Raw genomic sequence first — 18,312 nt, forward strand, 5'->3', positions numbered from 1 at the left:
CCAGCCGATCCGCTGGCCGGGCGAGTAGAGGAGAGAGAACGAAGGATAGGCCGGGAAGAACGACGAGAAAAGGGGAATCGAATGTGCCAGGAGACCGAGGGGGTTGCGACGGGCCGAAGGGGATGCCGGCCAAGTGAGATGGAGTGGATGTAGTGAACGCGCGCGGCGGACTAAACTGGACTCCGCTTCGAGGGACCTTCTCTCTTTCCAACATCGGTCAGATAGCGTTCCGCGTGCAATAGGGAACGATAAGAGGACGGGGACAGGGGGTGTGTTATCAACCGAGACCTCTCAGCGAGTGCGTGACGAATGGTCCGCGAGCTGATTCGCAAGGGGCTGCTCTCGCGGACCGATCCGAATATTCGATGAACTACGCAGGATCTTTGATCGTACGAGTTTCGTTAAGGCGTTTCGATCGTTCGGCTCTAGGGGCTGAAGGTAAGGAAATGGGGTTGATGCAGTGGATAGATCCAACTGATATTCTTTGAATTTTCGCTGGACTTTGAAGAAGGTGTAAACTTGGTATATAACAAACGAAGTCACATCGAGTAATTGTCTGTGTATGTGTTTCAATTTTTTCCTATCAGAATTGAAATAATTTTTTACGCCACGGATCCTGCATTTATGTGCAATAACAGAAATGTCTTCTCTAATTTGTATTTTGATTTGTGATCTTAAAATTTGGAACACTAATTTTCATTTAATCATCATTCATTCATTTTTAGTTTATACTAATTGTAAAAAGGAAAGAATTTGTTATTCTTCTGCTAATTCGTGAAATCATATTACAAAGCTATCACCCTGAAATGTGACCATAAAGTTTCTGTCTCGCAATAGTATCAAGCAATTAAAAGGATATTACACATACGTACATATATACGTACATCCCTCAGGAGATTAGAAAGATCATACATTAATATTACTTTCACATATCTAACGTTTGAATCTTACACGAACAAAAAACATCCTACCACGCTCCAGCCAGCGATCAACCACCCAAAGCGTCCGCACCAACCCTATCCGATTAGGATCAGGCCGTAACGCGATTACGTCGCACGCATGCGACCAGTCGAATTAAAAACAAGCCGGCCAATTAAACACTAATCGCCGGATGCGCTGCGGTGTCGAACCTGGAAGGGACATCGGCTATTAACAGTCGACGGTCACGGACGTTCGCTTCTCGATCTCTGACAGCATGGGAAAACGAACAGGCGATCGTAAACGACAATCGAGCTTCTGTGAAAGTGAGCGTAGAGAGGAAGCTAAAGACGTCGTGGAAAAAACGAAAGAGCGGAATCGTTCGGTTGGAACGGTTGGTGGAACAAAGACGGAAGACAGTCGACACGAAGCCGACCTTTCCCCGTGATCTATGGCTCTGAACTCCCATATTCTCGCGCTGACCCTTGGCTACCGAATGCTGAGAATAATAAGCAAACCCGGCAATTAAGATATCTTCGACTGAGTCGTCACGGCTAGTCGCTGATTCCTTTGCCCTTTTCTTGGCCATCGTTTCTCGGTACGCGTAAATCGAATGCGTCTCGTAAAATCGAACGCGGGTTCGGCCATGTTTATTGGGACTGCGGTGGCAGGCGATTCGCGATAAATCGCGCTTGTCGGGAACGACTGGCCGGAAATCGAGATTCTCCTGGTACTAGAGAACGCAGATCCTTGGAATTACTGAGAATTTCGTCCTTTTGATATCAAAACCTTTGGAAATGACAATCCAAGTTACCAAGATTCTAGCTGTGGGAACATTGTTGTTTCGTCTAATGTTTTTTATTTAGAGCTTTGAAAATAAAAAATTTCTTAATTGTTGAGAATACAATTCTAGAAGAATTCTAGAGTTCTAGAAGCGTCGTGGTTCTCGAAATTAGCCCCTTTAGTAAACGCTTATATTGGAAGCTACAATTTTCGACACAAACATTTTTTGAGTGACCAAAATTTCAGACAGCGTTGTTCTTTTAGCAAATGCTCACGTCTAAAGTCCCTTAATTACCATGCTTTTAGCCCTATGCTGCTCTTTTAGCCCTATGCTGCTCTTTTAGCCAGTAATTACACTGAAAATTTTGAAAATAAAGACTTTGTCAGTTATCAAAATTCTAATCTTCCATATATTACCTTCTTTTTACAAACGCTTCCATTGAAAGATTTAAGAGCATAGAACTTGCAAGTTATCAAGATTCTAATCTGAAACAGGTTGTTCTTTTAATCAAGGCTTGCGCTAAAAGCTTTGAAATACCCAAAGGAGAAAGAAATTTTCTCTTTCGATTAGTAGCACCCTAGTTTGCAAAGAGTGCAATTAATCATCGTCACCATAAAACTCCAATCTTGGAATTCCAATCGTAGGTAGGTGATGAAAAACATTCGACCGACTTCGTGCTATCAGAAACAGCTTGTTCAACAGCGGGAACGAAGGGAAACAACCGTTGGAAGGTTCGCGCGAGCTTGGCCGACGCCTTTTATCGCGGCATCGTTACGAAATGCACCGTACGGTCACAGCTTTACGGTACTTCGGGGCCGCTGTTACGTTTTTACTGCGTCGTTTCACGAGCACGCGAAGGGACCACGATTCTGGCTACGTTGCTTGCGCGTCGTTCGCGCGTTGGCGTCGGGACGTCAGGTTATTGGGCTAAAGGTAAAAGAACGCACGAGAAACATTCTACTATGAAACATAGTAGTTATTCGTGCCTATAAAACGATAAACGTTTCATTCAACGAGGAAGAGATGATCGAACTGAGTTTCAAATTCCTTAGAAGTAAACCAAGGGAAATTTTAGGAAATTTTTGTCTCGCGAAATTCTTTTTGTGAATTGTGATAGTACGAATGAAGTAAATTATGATGCGAAAAGTTAATAACAAAAGAATACGTATTTAACAAATTGAACAATTTACGAACGTAATGTGTAGGTTTGTAGGTATAAAGAGTTGCAAGGTTTGTGTATTCGATTGTTTCGTGATTAAGGGTTGCAAATCTCAGGTGATCTGGCGAAACACTCGTGAAACTAAGTTGCTTGATATTTATTTCCACAAGATCCTAGATCACGTATGTGAGATTTATTCTAAATTTATCAATCACCAGTGGATTGGATTTGAGATTTTTTACTACGCAATTATAAAATACTATGAGTTATTACAATTTCATTTACTTTGTTTTAGCTATTACTAACCGTAAATATATTGTAGCGTTGATGGAATATTTTAAGAGGAGCAAGAACGCTGGTTTACACATCTCGTTACCGTTGCACGCTCATTTCTATAGCCGTCAGATTTTTGAAAACGTTGGTAGTTTATTACGAATGATCGGTGGTGTTTTCACGCGTTTCGCCGACACACGTTCCAATCAGCAGATTGTGGAGCTTTGATTCCGTAACGGCCCGTAATCGAATTCAATTTACACACTGACCATCCGATTTGAAAGTGTAATGTAATATTTTAGGAGGAAGTGCGCAGGGAGCAGAGGCGGAGGTCTCTCTGTTTTTGAACGATGCTCGCAACGTAGAATTCACTAATAGGAATTGGCGGCCGCGTTCCAAAAACACGCGGCTCCCCTGGATCATAAAGCGACGTCGATACGCAGAAATTTTACATTGTTCCGCGTACAAATTGGATGGATTCTAAGAAGCGAGAAGGCAACCAGAATTATTGACAGAGCAACCACTGAATGGCGCGCTGTTAAACACAAGTTCCTTAGCGAGCGAGAACATCGCTTACAATTAGTTATAACTCCATCCGATTTTCAATCTTTACACACATATATATATACAATATATCAACTAAACTATAACTACATTTGTCTTCGATGAAACTGACATTAAATGTCAGTGTACTACACCTTCATTATAGGAATATCAGAAGAGATGTTCCTATTATCAACAACTAATAAAGAGGAAATTTCCCCTACAACCCCAACAATTCGGTCTAAATAATAGGATACTTAAACTTTAAAACCTTTCGTAGCTACAAAACTAAATAACTATCCACTTTATAGAAAGAATAAAACGTCCAATTTCCCCTTTATTCATCAGAAAATCGTACGTTCCAAGCATCATCAACGGAAGAAATAGAATCTTGCAAAAAAGCTAAAAGGCACTTAGTGTAAGAAATCAGCAAACCATTCATTTCTACTGTGATCTTAAGGTTATTAAATGGTCCAGGCTGAGTTCATCGGCGATATGGTCCGGATCCAGTCTGTAGCTCGAAATTAGTGTAAAATTAGCCGTGCTCACGCACGCCTGCTATGGCAGTAAAGGCATTCGTGCGGTTTTAACGCTACCGCCCTCCTAATACCAGCCGTAAAACCGCGATCCCTTTTAAATCCTTCCCCATTCGATGGTGAGCACGATACACGGACGAACAGCCACTCGAACTATAAAGTATAAAGCCACGACGCATCGTTTTACGACGTACAAGCTGCCTCCGTGTCTCCCCGAATCCGGATTCTATTAGGTTTATATTGTACCCTCCTTGCGATCAAAGAGACACGCGTTGGGGATTTCCTTGCTCGAATGAGTATAAGGGCATGAGAGCCTGTTACTTGGAAAATTGCCTTTTTCTGCTGTGTTTAGCGATGGGAAATAAGGTTCCAATCGGAGGAAGTTTAAAATCGCCATAAGCAGATTTGAATTATTTACTCGAAGGATTACTTTGATTGATATACTTTGTCATACATGACATTTGTTCTATTCATTATGTATGTATCCTATTGTGTTCTGTTGTATGTATTCCATTTACTATGTATGTATTATATCATAATTATGTGAAATATGCAGGTGTAATAATAGAGCTATAAATAACCTGTTAACCAGAGAAGAATTTAATTTATCACTCGGTAGCCCATCCCTTGGACATAACAATTTCTTGAGATGGATCGTCTTTTACAAGGATTAAAACCAATCTAAATAAGATTAGTTTGCTAACTTGTAACTCCATAAGTCCAGCAATTTCTAATTAAAGAACAATCCGGCTAACAGGTTAACTGAAGCGGATAACCGATTTCCTAGCCATTCATATCTGTCAACCTAGTGTTTAACTTTCACCACAGAATGCTCCGAGTCTTCATAAACGCCCAAGAAAAACGCCATTACCCCGATACAAACTCGGTTCTCAGTAAAACCGACAAATCGTATCCGCTCATCAATATCTTAACCAACCATCGCCAGCCACGACAAGCATCCTCCAATCATCCTTATTATCATCAGTCCTCCAACCAAACCAAACACGTTCTCTTGCAACTGCAAACTAGAACAAGAACCGCGCGCGATCTTCATCATCAGCTTTATTCCTCTGGATTCACACGTTGCAATGAATCGTTATCGAGGCAGAAGCGAAGCATGAAATCACTGATTGCGCCGGTTCCATCGTTATCGCGGGGCAAGAACGTGGCCATAGCCAGGAAACGAGAATGTTTGCGCGACGAGGATGGAAGCTGGGAATAATAACAATGGGCCGCGGGCCACGCGAAGTCAATGCGGAGCAGCTGCGATTCGCGTAATGAAAGTATGATTGATGATCGAGTCGACGCGCGTCATTAGCTCGACACGAAGAAGCGCGACGACGCGGAGGATGCTAACAGTCTACCTCTTTCGAGACCTTTCTCTCGTCTCATCCGGGGAGATGTTGCAGCCATGTCGCCGTGAAACGTGTTCTGAATTAGCGATCTGGCCTAATATAATTCGAACGAGCTCGACGTTCATCCCTCAGCTCCGAGTATTCTTTTACCGCGACGGATGTAATAGTCCCTGATAAAAGAACGTGGGAGACAAATGGGCACCAGAGCAGCGGTTCTTTCGAACAGTTGAAAAGTAGCTACTAATTTATAGTGACGAATAAGAAGGAAAAACACAAGCATTAAAACCATCTTATTATCTGCAAATACGTATTACAAATGTAATATAAATCCATCCTGTTATGTGTACAGCGTAAAGAGAAACGAAGTAGAATACGTAAGTAGTACGAAACAGTACAGTAAGTAGACAGTAAACGAAAGAAAACAGGCATTAAAATCATCTTATTACCTGTAAACACAGATTTTACATAAATCCACACTATTAAATCCGTAATCCGTAAAATGAATTAATATATAAAATGTAAATCATATAGAGATATGATCAGTGTTTTTGATATATCAATCAGAAAAAGAAATATGGATTACGGCTGTTAACTAAAGCGAACAATACAAATCGTATCTCAAAGCCATCTCGATCCGGAAATAATTAATGAACAGTGAAGAGCGTCCACGCAAATTGCAGAGACAATTTTCGATTCGGGGTTTGGAAATAAAACGTCTCAGCCAGCGACCAAGGTTGAAAACCGACGAAGGCTCGAAAGTTGGACGATCCACGGGGGATCAGCAGCATTTGAAAGACACATTCATCTCGCTTCCGTTGGAGCAAAATCTGCCCAGGGGCCTAATGCTTCGGCTATTAAGGTTTAATGGACTGCTGATCGTCTAGAAGCCAAGAGGGAGAACGAACGATGCCAGGATCGAATCCCGGAGGAATCGGAAAAATGGATGAGAACGAGGGCGAATTGCACGTGATCTTGCGAATATTTCTTTCACAAGAAAAGAGTCGAAGCTTCGCCCACCTTTAGAAATATTTCCTGGTCTCTGTGTTTGGTCGAATGGTCCGCAAAATTCACGTGTAACGACATCAATTTCAATTCGAGAGGCAAAGCTCTTTGGGAAGAGACTGAGAGAAACGTTGGTACACGCAAAGGAAAAGGGGTTGCGAAGTGGCCCGTGATCAGGATTGACTCGGGATGACAATCTAACCGTACATGGGTTTCCACTTTACTCTTGATACGGACTGCGACATTTCGGCTCGTTAGTTCCCTCTACCACCGCTCTTTCTCGAACTGGAATTACCCTGACGGTGCACGCATGCTCGCTCTCTAACTATCGCGATTTGCTAGCGTAACATGCTCCTAGCTGGCCAACGATATTCCCAAGTTAGGAGAGTAGGACTCGATAAACGGACGTGGCTTTTGATTTTGAGAGAAATATATTGGATTTGAATGAAATCGTGTGATGCTTTCTAGAATTTGTTGACGGCGACAGTGACTTTTTCATTCAAAGTAGATAATAAAATGTTTTACCAATAACATTCTTAATTTAGGAGCGGATAAGTTGAATAAATATTAATTAATAATTTAGTTCCAGAAATAATAATGTAATAAGAATTAGAATTTAGAATTTCGTAAAGATATCAATGATTCTTTTACAAAAAAAATACTAGAAGCTCGATAAGCTTATGGTATGAAATATAGGTACAAAAAGAATCGTTTTCGTTATATTTTGTCGCGAACAGATTTTTCTATCTTAACTACAATCCAATGATTTCGTAATGCTATCCAAGCAAACTAACTCACTTGCGAAACACAGGAGAAAGCTTCCGAGAAGGCAAACTCGGGGCTGGAGCAAACAACCCGTAACTCAGTGAGTGTTTATGAGCGAGTCAGTCGTAAAAATACTCGCTGTATCGAGCATTCTCTCTCGTTTCGAGCGTTTAACCGAGAGAAACAACCCCGATCGCCGGCAGGTTAGCTCATCTACGACGAAACAAAGAAACGTAACGAGAGGAAGGTCGAAAAAGACGCGGTTCGGGATTGAGTCGAGGGGTGAGAGGCATGTTGACTGCTCGTAAAACCCGGTCTGATCACCGCTACCAATTATCCCGCCGTTATCCGAACGTTATCCGAAACGTTATCCACCTTTTGCCCGACCAGGGCCCTCACGAAACAGCCCTCTCCGCCATCATCCGAATCACTAGGCGAACCCTTGAACCCCTAGAGGAGAGGTCCACAGAACGAAGAGAGCGACGCTACTTCCACGATCCCCAATATCGGGCTAGGTAACCGTTGTTGTCGCCTTTTACTGCAAACGAAGTGATTCCCTCCTCGTAAACGCGACGTCTTTACAGATTACACGGCCCGGAAACCGGAGGTTCCTTGTTTTTCTTTCTCCCTCCTATCGTGTTTCGCTGCTCTTTCCCGCTGCTTGAGTATCAAGGGAAATTTTCGAATACGCTATTAACCCTCTATATTTACAATACGAGTAGAATTTTCTTTTCTTTTCTACTTTTCTCTTTCCTTATTAGAGATAAGAATCAGGACTTATATATATTTCAGGATTTTAGTATTGGTAGAATTGTAATAAAGTACAATATTATAGTGGAAAACAAATAAAATAAAGTATAAAATAAAGTATATAGAAGTAAGAAAATATGTAACTTTAAATTTCCTGAAATATAAAAATTAAATTTTCTTAAACATTTTCGCAACGAACTTCCTTCATTTGGTACTTTAAATACCGAATGCCTGGATATTAAATATTTATTTTAAAAGAAACTCTGCGCCAAATATTATATACTTGCTAACTAAATTTTCTAAAATAAATTATTCTCCTATACTTTCATCGTGTTGTCTAATTTCCTGTAACATTTTTCTTTCGAATAATAAATTCTTGATTATTAAATTTCTAGGTCAAAGAAATGCTACTTAAACAAAAAATTAAGAATTTCGCAAAGCAAAATTAAGGAAGAGAATTCGTGTTTTGTGATGTGTATCAACTCGATTAAGATTGAATTCGTTTCTGCAGGGGAAAAATGACAAAGTACAGGGATCGAATTCGAAGTCGGAACGTTAACGAGACAGAAAATAGAGAGGTCGGACGAAGTACACGATTACGATCGACGATAATCGAGTCACGAGGGATAATTGCCTTCCGCCAAAGAAACAAAACGAGCTACCGGTTAATACAGTTCAAATTGTTCGTTTATTGATAAATGATCAAAGTGCTTGGAAACGCGAATACTTCCGAGCAGCCGAAAAATACATAAATCGCACGGACAACACGTCGCGGTCAATTCTTCGCCAAATTATGAAAGGAGAGATGAATTAACGGGCAACGTGATTGTCAGTTCTCAAATACAGTTCCTCATGAATATCTAGAATCGATGTTATATGTAAAAAAAATACATCAATCTAATCATAAATCTAATCATATGTCAAATAACTGTCAGCTTGAAATAATAAAAATGTGTTAACAAAGATATCTAATTATAGAAAAAGGGAGTATAATTGATTAACTATTTAACTAAAAAGATTTTTCTAATAATCAATAGATCATATTTTTCTTAAAAGTACTCTAAGAAATTATGCTAGAAGAAGAAATAAAATATTGCATATAATATAATCATTTGTTGTGATACAGAGATTAAAGAATATTATAAATCATATAATAAAGAGCAACATTACTTTATGAAATTATAACATCTACGTTAAACAACATAATAGGTAAAACAATGATTCTAATGGAACGATCTTAGGTTAATAAGAGATATCGAATTCGACGAGCCCTTGTAACTAGGTTTCCTTCGTTACAACACATCGATCTACGTCAAGCGATAAGGACCAGGAGTGTAACCCTCGTGATAAGCCGGATAAACGTATCCGTGATGCATACCCGGCACAGGTGACATGAAATTATACGCATCTTCGGTCTTGTATGTATGTGTGTAAGGGTCTGTTGACAGAATTGGGCTCGTCTTACCGGCTCGATTGCTCTGGTCGATCATGGGCTGGACGATTCTACGCCTCGCATTGATGAACCTGTAACAAAAGAAATGTACCAATTAGAAATGGAATGTAGAATCTTTAGATATTCGATAATTCTATTTAAAGATATTTCTTCTTCTATTTAATCAGTTGTCTTAAGGCTTCCTTAGTGGTTATGTAAATTTTGTGTTAGTTATTTATTGCTATAAAATCATATCATGGAAAATATGAAAACATTATGATTTATATTTATAATTTTATAATTATATTTGTAATACACATTGAAAAATTGCAGGTCAAGATGCAGATGAGATTTATAAATATTATTAGAGATGTATCGTATTTTTGTTGAATCAATACCATTAGATATGGCGTTGACTATGAAATATCATAGAAGTTAAATATATATTTAATGAAGAAACATTTATAGAAACAGCTGAGTGCAAGTCTCGTCATACAGGAAAGAATGTCTATTTTAATTATCCCTTCGATATACGTATGAGGGAGGGAACTCAGAAGGGAACCGAACAATTCTACTTTCTGTAAAAGTTCTTAATTTCAGTAGCAAAATATAGATCAGAAATATGATCAACTTTTTCCATTTTCGTTAACTCCGACAAGAAAATCAACAGTTTCAAATAATTTCATTTTTATAACCTCGAAACCCATTTCTACATTTCCAAACAAGATCTAAGAACATTTGTCAATTTATCTACCACGTTAAATGCGAACTATACATTAGCTTGCTGAAGAAAAATAGCCTCAAATAAATCGGTAATGCCACCAATCAGCGTCTAACGTCGGTCATTTAGCTGCTTACGGATCTCCCCGTAGCAGCGTCCTTGGCAAGAAATCTATTCCGGTAATCAGAGATAACGATAACAGTCAGGTAGCCAGACGTATTCATGACTCATTATGTAGATCAGTGGATCATGGGCAGCGGGCATTAGGCGATCGGCGTGATAAGGTCGAAAGCTCGGTCAGAACGCGCATACGTACGTCGATGTATCGTTCATCTCAATTTGGTCGGCCGGGGCGGTTACCGTCGATATTTCATCGGCGTAAGGTCGGTAATTGTCGGACGTAATTTCCGGCCGAATCGTGTATGTTAATTTGACGAAGTGGCCAAGCGAAATGCACGCCCGAAAGAGAACTACAGGTGCGCGCCGCAATGACCGGAATCGAACTGTCCTCGTTCCATCGATCACATTTCGCCCTATATCTATCTTCTGTACGAAATTCTTGTTTTCTTTTTCAGAAAGTAAAGTTTTTTTTTGGAAATACAGACCAACAAATAGCTTGTATAAAAAGACTGACAAATGGATGTAACTTCTGATTGCAGAAAAAGACAAAACTTAAAATTTGTACAAATCTTTAAAATGCAAATCTTTTGTATCGAACTGTTCCAATTCCAATGATCATAATTTTTTCGCTTCTACCGTCCTTTTATAATTCTTGTGTACTTTTAGAGAAGAAAGTAGTGGGAGAACATAGAGTAATAAGTTTCTCGTATAGAATAATGAAAATTACAGGTGGATACAATTGTTCATTGCAAACTGCAAGACAGTTAATTAGATTAATCTAGGTCAATTCATCACGATTCTCTTGTTTTTATCATTCGTTAAAAATTATAGATCTTCATAGTAAAAAATCGGAAGTGGATTAGATTTTTACCCATATCTATGAACGAGATATCTCGCGTATTACCATTTCCCTCATTATGACGTATGACGAACGTATCGCAAGATACCTCGCCAAAAAAGTGACACAGTTTAATTCCTTTCCACGATTTAATTAACAATAACATCCATCAATTGTCCAAAACACTTCGTAAAACAGTGTTCTCTCAGGATCATTTGTGTAAATCATGACTAAATTTTTCGAAAAACATCCTAGAGGAGTATATTCTCCTCTCCATCGCTTCGCGACCTATTATCTGGCTAACAACGAAGAAAAAGGAGGCGGTGTGTTGTCGGCGGAAGACGGAGCAGCCGGGGCCGACAAGAAGAGAGAACTCCCGGGATCCTCGATACGTCATTAGCCACGGTGAAGGAGCTTCCATGCGAGCGCTTTCCAAACAATAGATCTGCGGTCTATTTCGAGTTTGGTAGAGGTCCAACCTGAGAGGGAGGTTGCTGCAGGCCACGAAGAGGGAAACGAGAAAGAGAGGGAGGGTGCGACGGAGAAAGGAAGACAGGCGAAAGGGCGTACGTCAGCCGACGTCAGCGTCGCGGCGCCCTAATGGGCGCAGACGCCGGAAGTGATTGGGTTTCTGCTCGACTGACTCGGGAGCACACCCCTCCTCCCTCTCTCATCGTGGAAAACCATGGTTCCGATGGGCGAGAAGAGGGATGAGCAAGAGAGGAGGAACGCGGTGGCAGCTGCAGCCCCTCTTGTTTCGCGTCGCATCTTTCTTGTTCGGTCTCACGCCTGGCCGGCTCCCTGTCCGGAGTCTTATGAATAATAATTATTAAACTCTAACGCTCGACGCAGCTCAGCCAGTTGCGAGTGGCCGGTCCGACCGGCACGAAACTCGCGCGTAAGTCAACAACGGAGATTTCCGGTTCAATTAGAAGGAATTGGAGAGCTGCGCGGTTGGACGAGTGTCGGTGGTATACGCGTGGATACTATTAAATAGAACAGGTCCGCACATTGCATACTTTACTACAAAAAAGAAATTCTTTAAAGAAGTAAAAGATTCTTGAAACAAACTGCTAAGAAAAATCAAAACCTGACACTTTAGAGTAAATGACAATGCGCGAAACGCCATGAAAGCTTTCAAGATAAGAGAAATCTAGATCGATTTTAATAGCGAATATATCGCGTACTACTGTGACTATTTAATCTTCCTCCGAGTTCCTTCACAAGTACTAAAGAAAGAAATGATAGGGTTGACACCCCCTTAAAACAAACGACAAGTGGACACGAAACACAGATCGTCGATAGAGCACAGTATAGCGTACTTGGAACGGAGAGCAGCGGGTGTGTAAACGCGCGGGAGGATCGTAACACCGACTACCCACAAAGTCAAGGCCTCGGCTATCGTTGGATGAAAGAGTATCCCTGCTTGTATAAACCGAGGGCCCCTTTCCAGCCCCCAAATACTCCTAAACGCCTCTGGTTCCCCTTTGGCGGCGTAGGCAGCGTGTCACAGCCAGCTGACTACTGCCGCCAACCCCCGCGTCACCCTCCTGGCAACCATCCCCGTGGCTGAAATATCGCCCGAACAATGGCGCACAGCCCCTAGTCAAAGAAGAACAGAGGCGGAGAAGAGAGAGAGTTAGAAAAGGGACGGAAGCAGTGGCAACTGCCCAACCTTTTCCCTCTCTTTCTTTCTTTCGTTCTTCAATGTGTGGGAGGGGGTTGGAAACCGGTAAAAATATCTTCGCCACCGGAAAACTTAAGCTCACCGCACATAGAACGGACAGGATGAAATTTTACAGTTGAGGTAGCGGCTGGCAAACGGTACTGTCATCCCTCGACCCTCCGGCGGCCTCATCGCGGGGTTGGTTTCGCGAATTGTCCGTTAACTCTTCGTTGGTCAGCTTAGATCTCTTGTTTTCACGAAAATAGTGGAGTTTTAGTTAAGCGTCTGATGTTTCAGGATAGTACGAGTGAAGTCTATCTTTTTATAGAATTCTATAGGCTATGGTTAAATAAATATTACTGAAAGTTCTTCTTTAACTGTGTTCGTTATTCGGACCTCTAATTTTCTTTTTTAGAAGTTCTTTATTTATGGATTCTTTATTGTTTGAATTTTTTCTAACCTCAAATTTTATTACAAACAACCAACTAAAACTTGAAAATTGATTCGCCTTCAACAACTTCTTTATTCTACAGTTACAGGAGCTTCCAATTAAGGGCTGATCTAGTTTACGGCTTGATAACTGCTAACTAAGACGTTTAACAAAATTTTACGATAGACACTAAAAATCTACAATAAAATAAACCATTCCATTTATTCCAATAAATTCCAGCACCTCCAGACACATCAGAGGGCATCATCGTGCCGTTGATCGACAGATAGGAAATTAGTTTTTACGATTATTATCGCGATCGAGGAGGCGCGAGAAAAAAGCGAGCGCGATTAAAACGGTTTCGCTAGTATTTTCGCGGGAAAGCATCGCGAGCGGTGATGCACTTTTTACGGGTTTGTTATCGTGGACGATCGTAATGGCCCGGTAAAATTATCGGTTTACGACGCGCAGGATTCACGCCGTGTTCGGCTCGCGACGCGGCAAAGGGAGAGGCATATTGCGTCGTGCCAACCCCCGTGGGATGACAAAACACTTTTCACCGCGCCCTCGTCGCCGCTTTCAGGATTTTAATGCAGTTTTGATTATGAAGCCGAAGGGATGAGGTGGGGGGCATCTCGGTTTCGCGGCGTGAAACAAACCCCCGTCACGCGAGGGGTGAAAAGAGCCCGGCTCTCGCCGCCTCGTCATCGTTCCGGAAACGAATTTGAATTTTTCATGGAACACCGTGCCCTCTCTCTGTCTTTCTACGCGTCGAAGACGCTTTAATAAATGCGTTTAACGAACCCTCCTCAATCGAGTATATCCGAGGGATGGTTTTAGTTTTTCTGGAAATTCGAATTGATGGGAGAATTAAATTCTTATACTTGAATAAATATTATTTATATTCGAATGGAATGGAATTACTAAGTATTTCCATGAGTATAATGCGAGTGTTTTGAAAGTAGAAAGAATTTAGGTATCTACACCGGAAACATGAATTAAAGAAGTGCAAAGGGGGTTGAAATGAAATAATAAATTCGTAAATTGCAATCTTTTACCATTATGAGAATCTTTATATATCTACAGGAAAATGTTATAAAAATGTATAGAATAGCGTGTTCATTATAATATTGTAATACTCTACTTATTAAAGTACTCATTAGTACACACAAGTACTAGTAAAACAGTAAAGTACAATAGGAAATTCAACAAATTTCTATTCTTCTATGTTTCTCTTTTTTAATATGCCCATGAAAATATAAATTTGCATAAACGTTCGCAATTTATATTGATCATCTTAAATGTAAAATAATTTTACTAAGTAATCAACCTCTAAAAAGTGCATAATCCGACATCGTTTGAAGTCAATTGACGAATCGCTGATGCTCGATGGTGAGGCTTAAGTTCATCGTTACGTTTTTATACGAGTAGGGAGAGAGGTAAGAACATATGACACGGTTCTGCCATGGAAAAAGATATAAAAGCCAGAGTTACGAGAGGGTGTCTCCCGCATGACCTTCCAGCGCCGTGACGAAATTTAGTACGCTCCAAACGCATACATGAATAATGCTCGAATTTGCTTATACGCCGCGTGGATTCGATTCGTACGGTTTCACGGGCATCTACCGTCGTCGTGAGTATCGAGCGAATCGTCGGCCATTTGCGCGTCGACTTTCGGCAAGAAACGGCACCGTCATCAAAGCGAATTGCGGAAATGAAGTAACTTCCCTTCTTGGATGAATAATCTTCTAGAAGCGAATGCTCAGAATGCGGAAAACCTTCGCAGAGAATGTATTCAAGCAGACTTTACTTTCACAAACAAAATATGTTTCCTGCTTTATTATTAATTTATTCGGCTTCTTTCTGATATGAAAGAAATTTTTCTGGAATAACGTATAAATATACGTACAAAGTGTTGTATTTCTCCCTGCGTGACATTCTTCTTCATATACAACACTCGAAAGTCTTGGAACATTTGTCATATTCGTTTCACAATTAGAAAGAAAGATATATCATCCAATTTTGAAGTTTACACATCAATAAAAAAATTACTAAACAATTTTCCAAAAAAATGTATCGAATCTAAATAATTTATATTAAATAACAGTAAAAAGCAGAAGCTATCGTAAGCGTTCTTTATAGTTCGTGCTTTATACTTCTCATTTACCTCGTACATGTTTTCTATTTTAGTCGTAAGAACCAATATTATCCGGTTGAAAAATTTCCCGACTTTCATCTCATCAAACAAACCCGTACTATCGAGAGTTTCTCAACGGCGGTCGAATTCGTTTCGCGATGTGGTAGAACAGCGGTGGTAACGATGATTACTGTCGCGCTGGCAACATTTACTCTCCGGCGGCGCTCGCAATTATCGGAGAGCTTCCATTAGTTAACTGCAGTCGATACGCGGCGGTGCACTGGGGTCCTCGCATCAAAACATCATTACTGCACGGACACGAGAACGCGCGATAGTCAGGCCAGCCAGCGAACGAGCTGGTATTGGTAATCAATTTCGCTGCTGTACAGAGAACCGCGGACTAATGCGACGCGAACGGCGAGCTTTCGCATTAGCGAGGCTCGAACAGCCGTCCCCGTGATCATTGCCCATTAGAGAATGAATCGAATCGCCTATCGAGCACCGCGGAAGCTTCCCGTTGATTTCCCGAAGAACCGTTCCTTCGAGTGGTTCGATAGATACAAATCTCGTATATGTTTTTCATGTTTCTACAGATTACGATTGGTTGAGACTCAATTCTTCGTAGTTATTTTTAAGGAAGTTATTAGAACTTGCGAAAATAAGAATATTCTTAAGCTTTATAGAAATATTATTATATGTGCTACTTAGAAGATTAATTGATTAGAGAACTCCATTTTCTGAAGATTTCCTTAATACTTTCGACCATTCAGAAATTAAACGATTAATGCAGGTACAGTCTACTAATCTAATTTCTGTATAACTCACATCTACTATAAGATTTGTAACCTCAATATGATTTATTTTTGGAGAATTTATCTATAATCTTCATAGTATCTCTATCTATACCTATATCTATAGTTCTGTATCTAGTGAACACATAGTCAGGCATTTCATTAATACGAAGTTTCATATTCCTTGATAAAGTATTTTCAAAACATAATAAATCAACTAAAGATTGCATTGACACATCGATTAAATCCGATTGCAAAAGCTTAGTACTTTGCAGAAAAACTCGAAGCCTAGGGTCACAAAACGCCAACGAGAAAGAAAAACGGAGGTGACGGTGAAAAGATCGTCGAGCCGCCAACATCCAAGCGTTGCGAGCGATAGAGTCATAAAGCAGGCTCTTCCACGTCGAATTTTTATGCGGCCATTGGAATCGCATGCCTTTCAGGACAATTTTGTTGCACCGGCGAGAAGGAAGGAGCGTGCGAGCCTAGCACGGAGGACATACCAAGCCGATGGTTGTAAATCCAGACGCTCATAAGCCGGCGATGCCAACCGCTGCATTTACGATCGATAAAATCATTTTATCCGAATATAATGCGCGCTCGATTCGCGCGCCATACCTCTCTGCCTCCACCTCCTCCGACCTTCTTTTCTTCTCGCTCTTTCGACGCTCTTCTTCTTCCAATCCTCTTTTTTCCGTATCTCTTTCTCTCATTCCCTACCGCCTATCCCTTTTTCTCCTCGTCGCATCTCTTGTTGGCTCTTTTTCGATCGCGATCGCGATTTCATTGTGATGCATTCGAGCGATCGGTTCGCGCCGCCGGGACCCCGAATCCTCGTTTTCTAACCCACACCCTTTGACTCTCGCCTTTTCTCTGTTCCCCATTCGGACAGCACTCGCGATACATAATTCCCGTTCGACAAATTCAATGAGCATTGTAGACCGTGAGCATCCTTCCAGCGTGTAATCGGGTTTCCTGGCGGTGTTGCGGCTAAAATCGCGGCAGTGCCGCCCCCGTGCCTCCGCCGAATTTAGGGGTTGGCCCGCGTGGCCACATCGAAAATTTGTATCCAAGCGCCTGCCGCGCCATCCCCGATTTTATCAATACTTTATGATCTGTTTAGCGGCCGATACTCACGCCCACGGATATTGAAAAACTCGCCTCCCTCTGTGCGAGCTAAACGGAATCGATCCACGCTGCTTTTCGCCTTGCTCGTTGGTGTTTAAGCTGTGGATACACGTTCGATATGCCGTTGATACTCATGTGACTCGCTACTTTCTGACGAGTAGTTTTGTGCTATTTCGTAGATAAATTATAGCTACGTGTACGAAACTCTGGTAATTTTGCAAAGCAATATTTGTAACGTGTGGACTGAGGATTTTATATGCATACCAGAAGAACAGGTTCCTTTTTACTATTTTCTTCATGTTGATGTTACTCGAGCAACTTGTATAGATTCTTAAATATAAGTTTCCTGAAGGTAGATGATAAACCAAATAATTAGACAAACCATTAAGCGACGAATCATTTTCGAAATGTTATCATTTTAAAAATGAAAAGACAGGTTTGGTAACACGGAATCGATTATTGAGATTTAGGGTTGCTTCGCAAGAAGCTACATAAGGAACTTAATGAAACAAGACCTGAGCCTTTTGCACATTTAAAAGTCACAGATGACAATTATTAATATTAACCAATTTTCTCCCTAACAACAGCAAGTTTAATATTAAAACAAGGAAAATTGTACCTATTAGTTCTACGATATAATTTACCCTCTTAAGTGCCTGAAATACTAAAATCGGTAATAGAAATTTTTAACCTACAATTTGTCATTTATTAATTCACTAATATTATTAGTTGCTAGTTATCAACGTGAATGAGAAATGTGATATTAATCTACTTCCCGCGAAAACAGTAAAAACAAGCAACGCATAAAAGAAATAAAGTGAAAAATAAAAATAGTGAAACAAAAAGTGAGGGAACGGTGGCGTAAAAGATGGGAAGGAAAAAATGCGCGGGCCGAATTTCTGGTGGCTCGAGGGGGTTGTGGGGGTCGCGGCGCTGTGCCGGCCGGCTATGAGCGCGCAACGAG

The 18,312-nt window shown here is 40.8% G+C and overlaps 1 protein-coding gene across 1 annotated transcript in view; it reads right to left on the minus strand.

Moving 5' to 3' along the window:
* The window catches only part of LOC100741037 (homeobox protein homothorax), a 523,620-nt gene that overhangs the window by 20,513 nt on the left and 484,795 nt on the right, over nt 1-18,312 (minus strand). The window contains exon 13 of the mRNA XM_024370767.2: nt 9,551-9,609. Coding sequence (XP_024226535.1) covers nt 9,551-9,609 — 59 coding nt within the window. The remainder of the gene's footprint in view (nt 1-9,550; nt 9,610-18,312) is intronic.

This window comes from Bombus impatiens, unplaced genomic scaffold (assembly GCF_000188095.3).
Source record: "Bombus impatiens unplaced genomic scaffold, BIMP_2.2 scf_0930, whole genome shotgun sequence".
Lineage (NCBI taxonomy): Eukaryota > Metazoa > Arthropoda > Insecta > Hymenoptera > Apidae > Bombus > Bombus impatiens.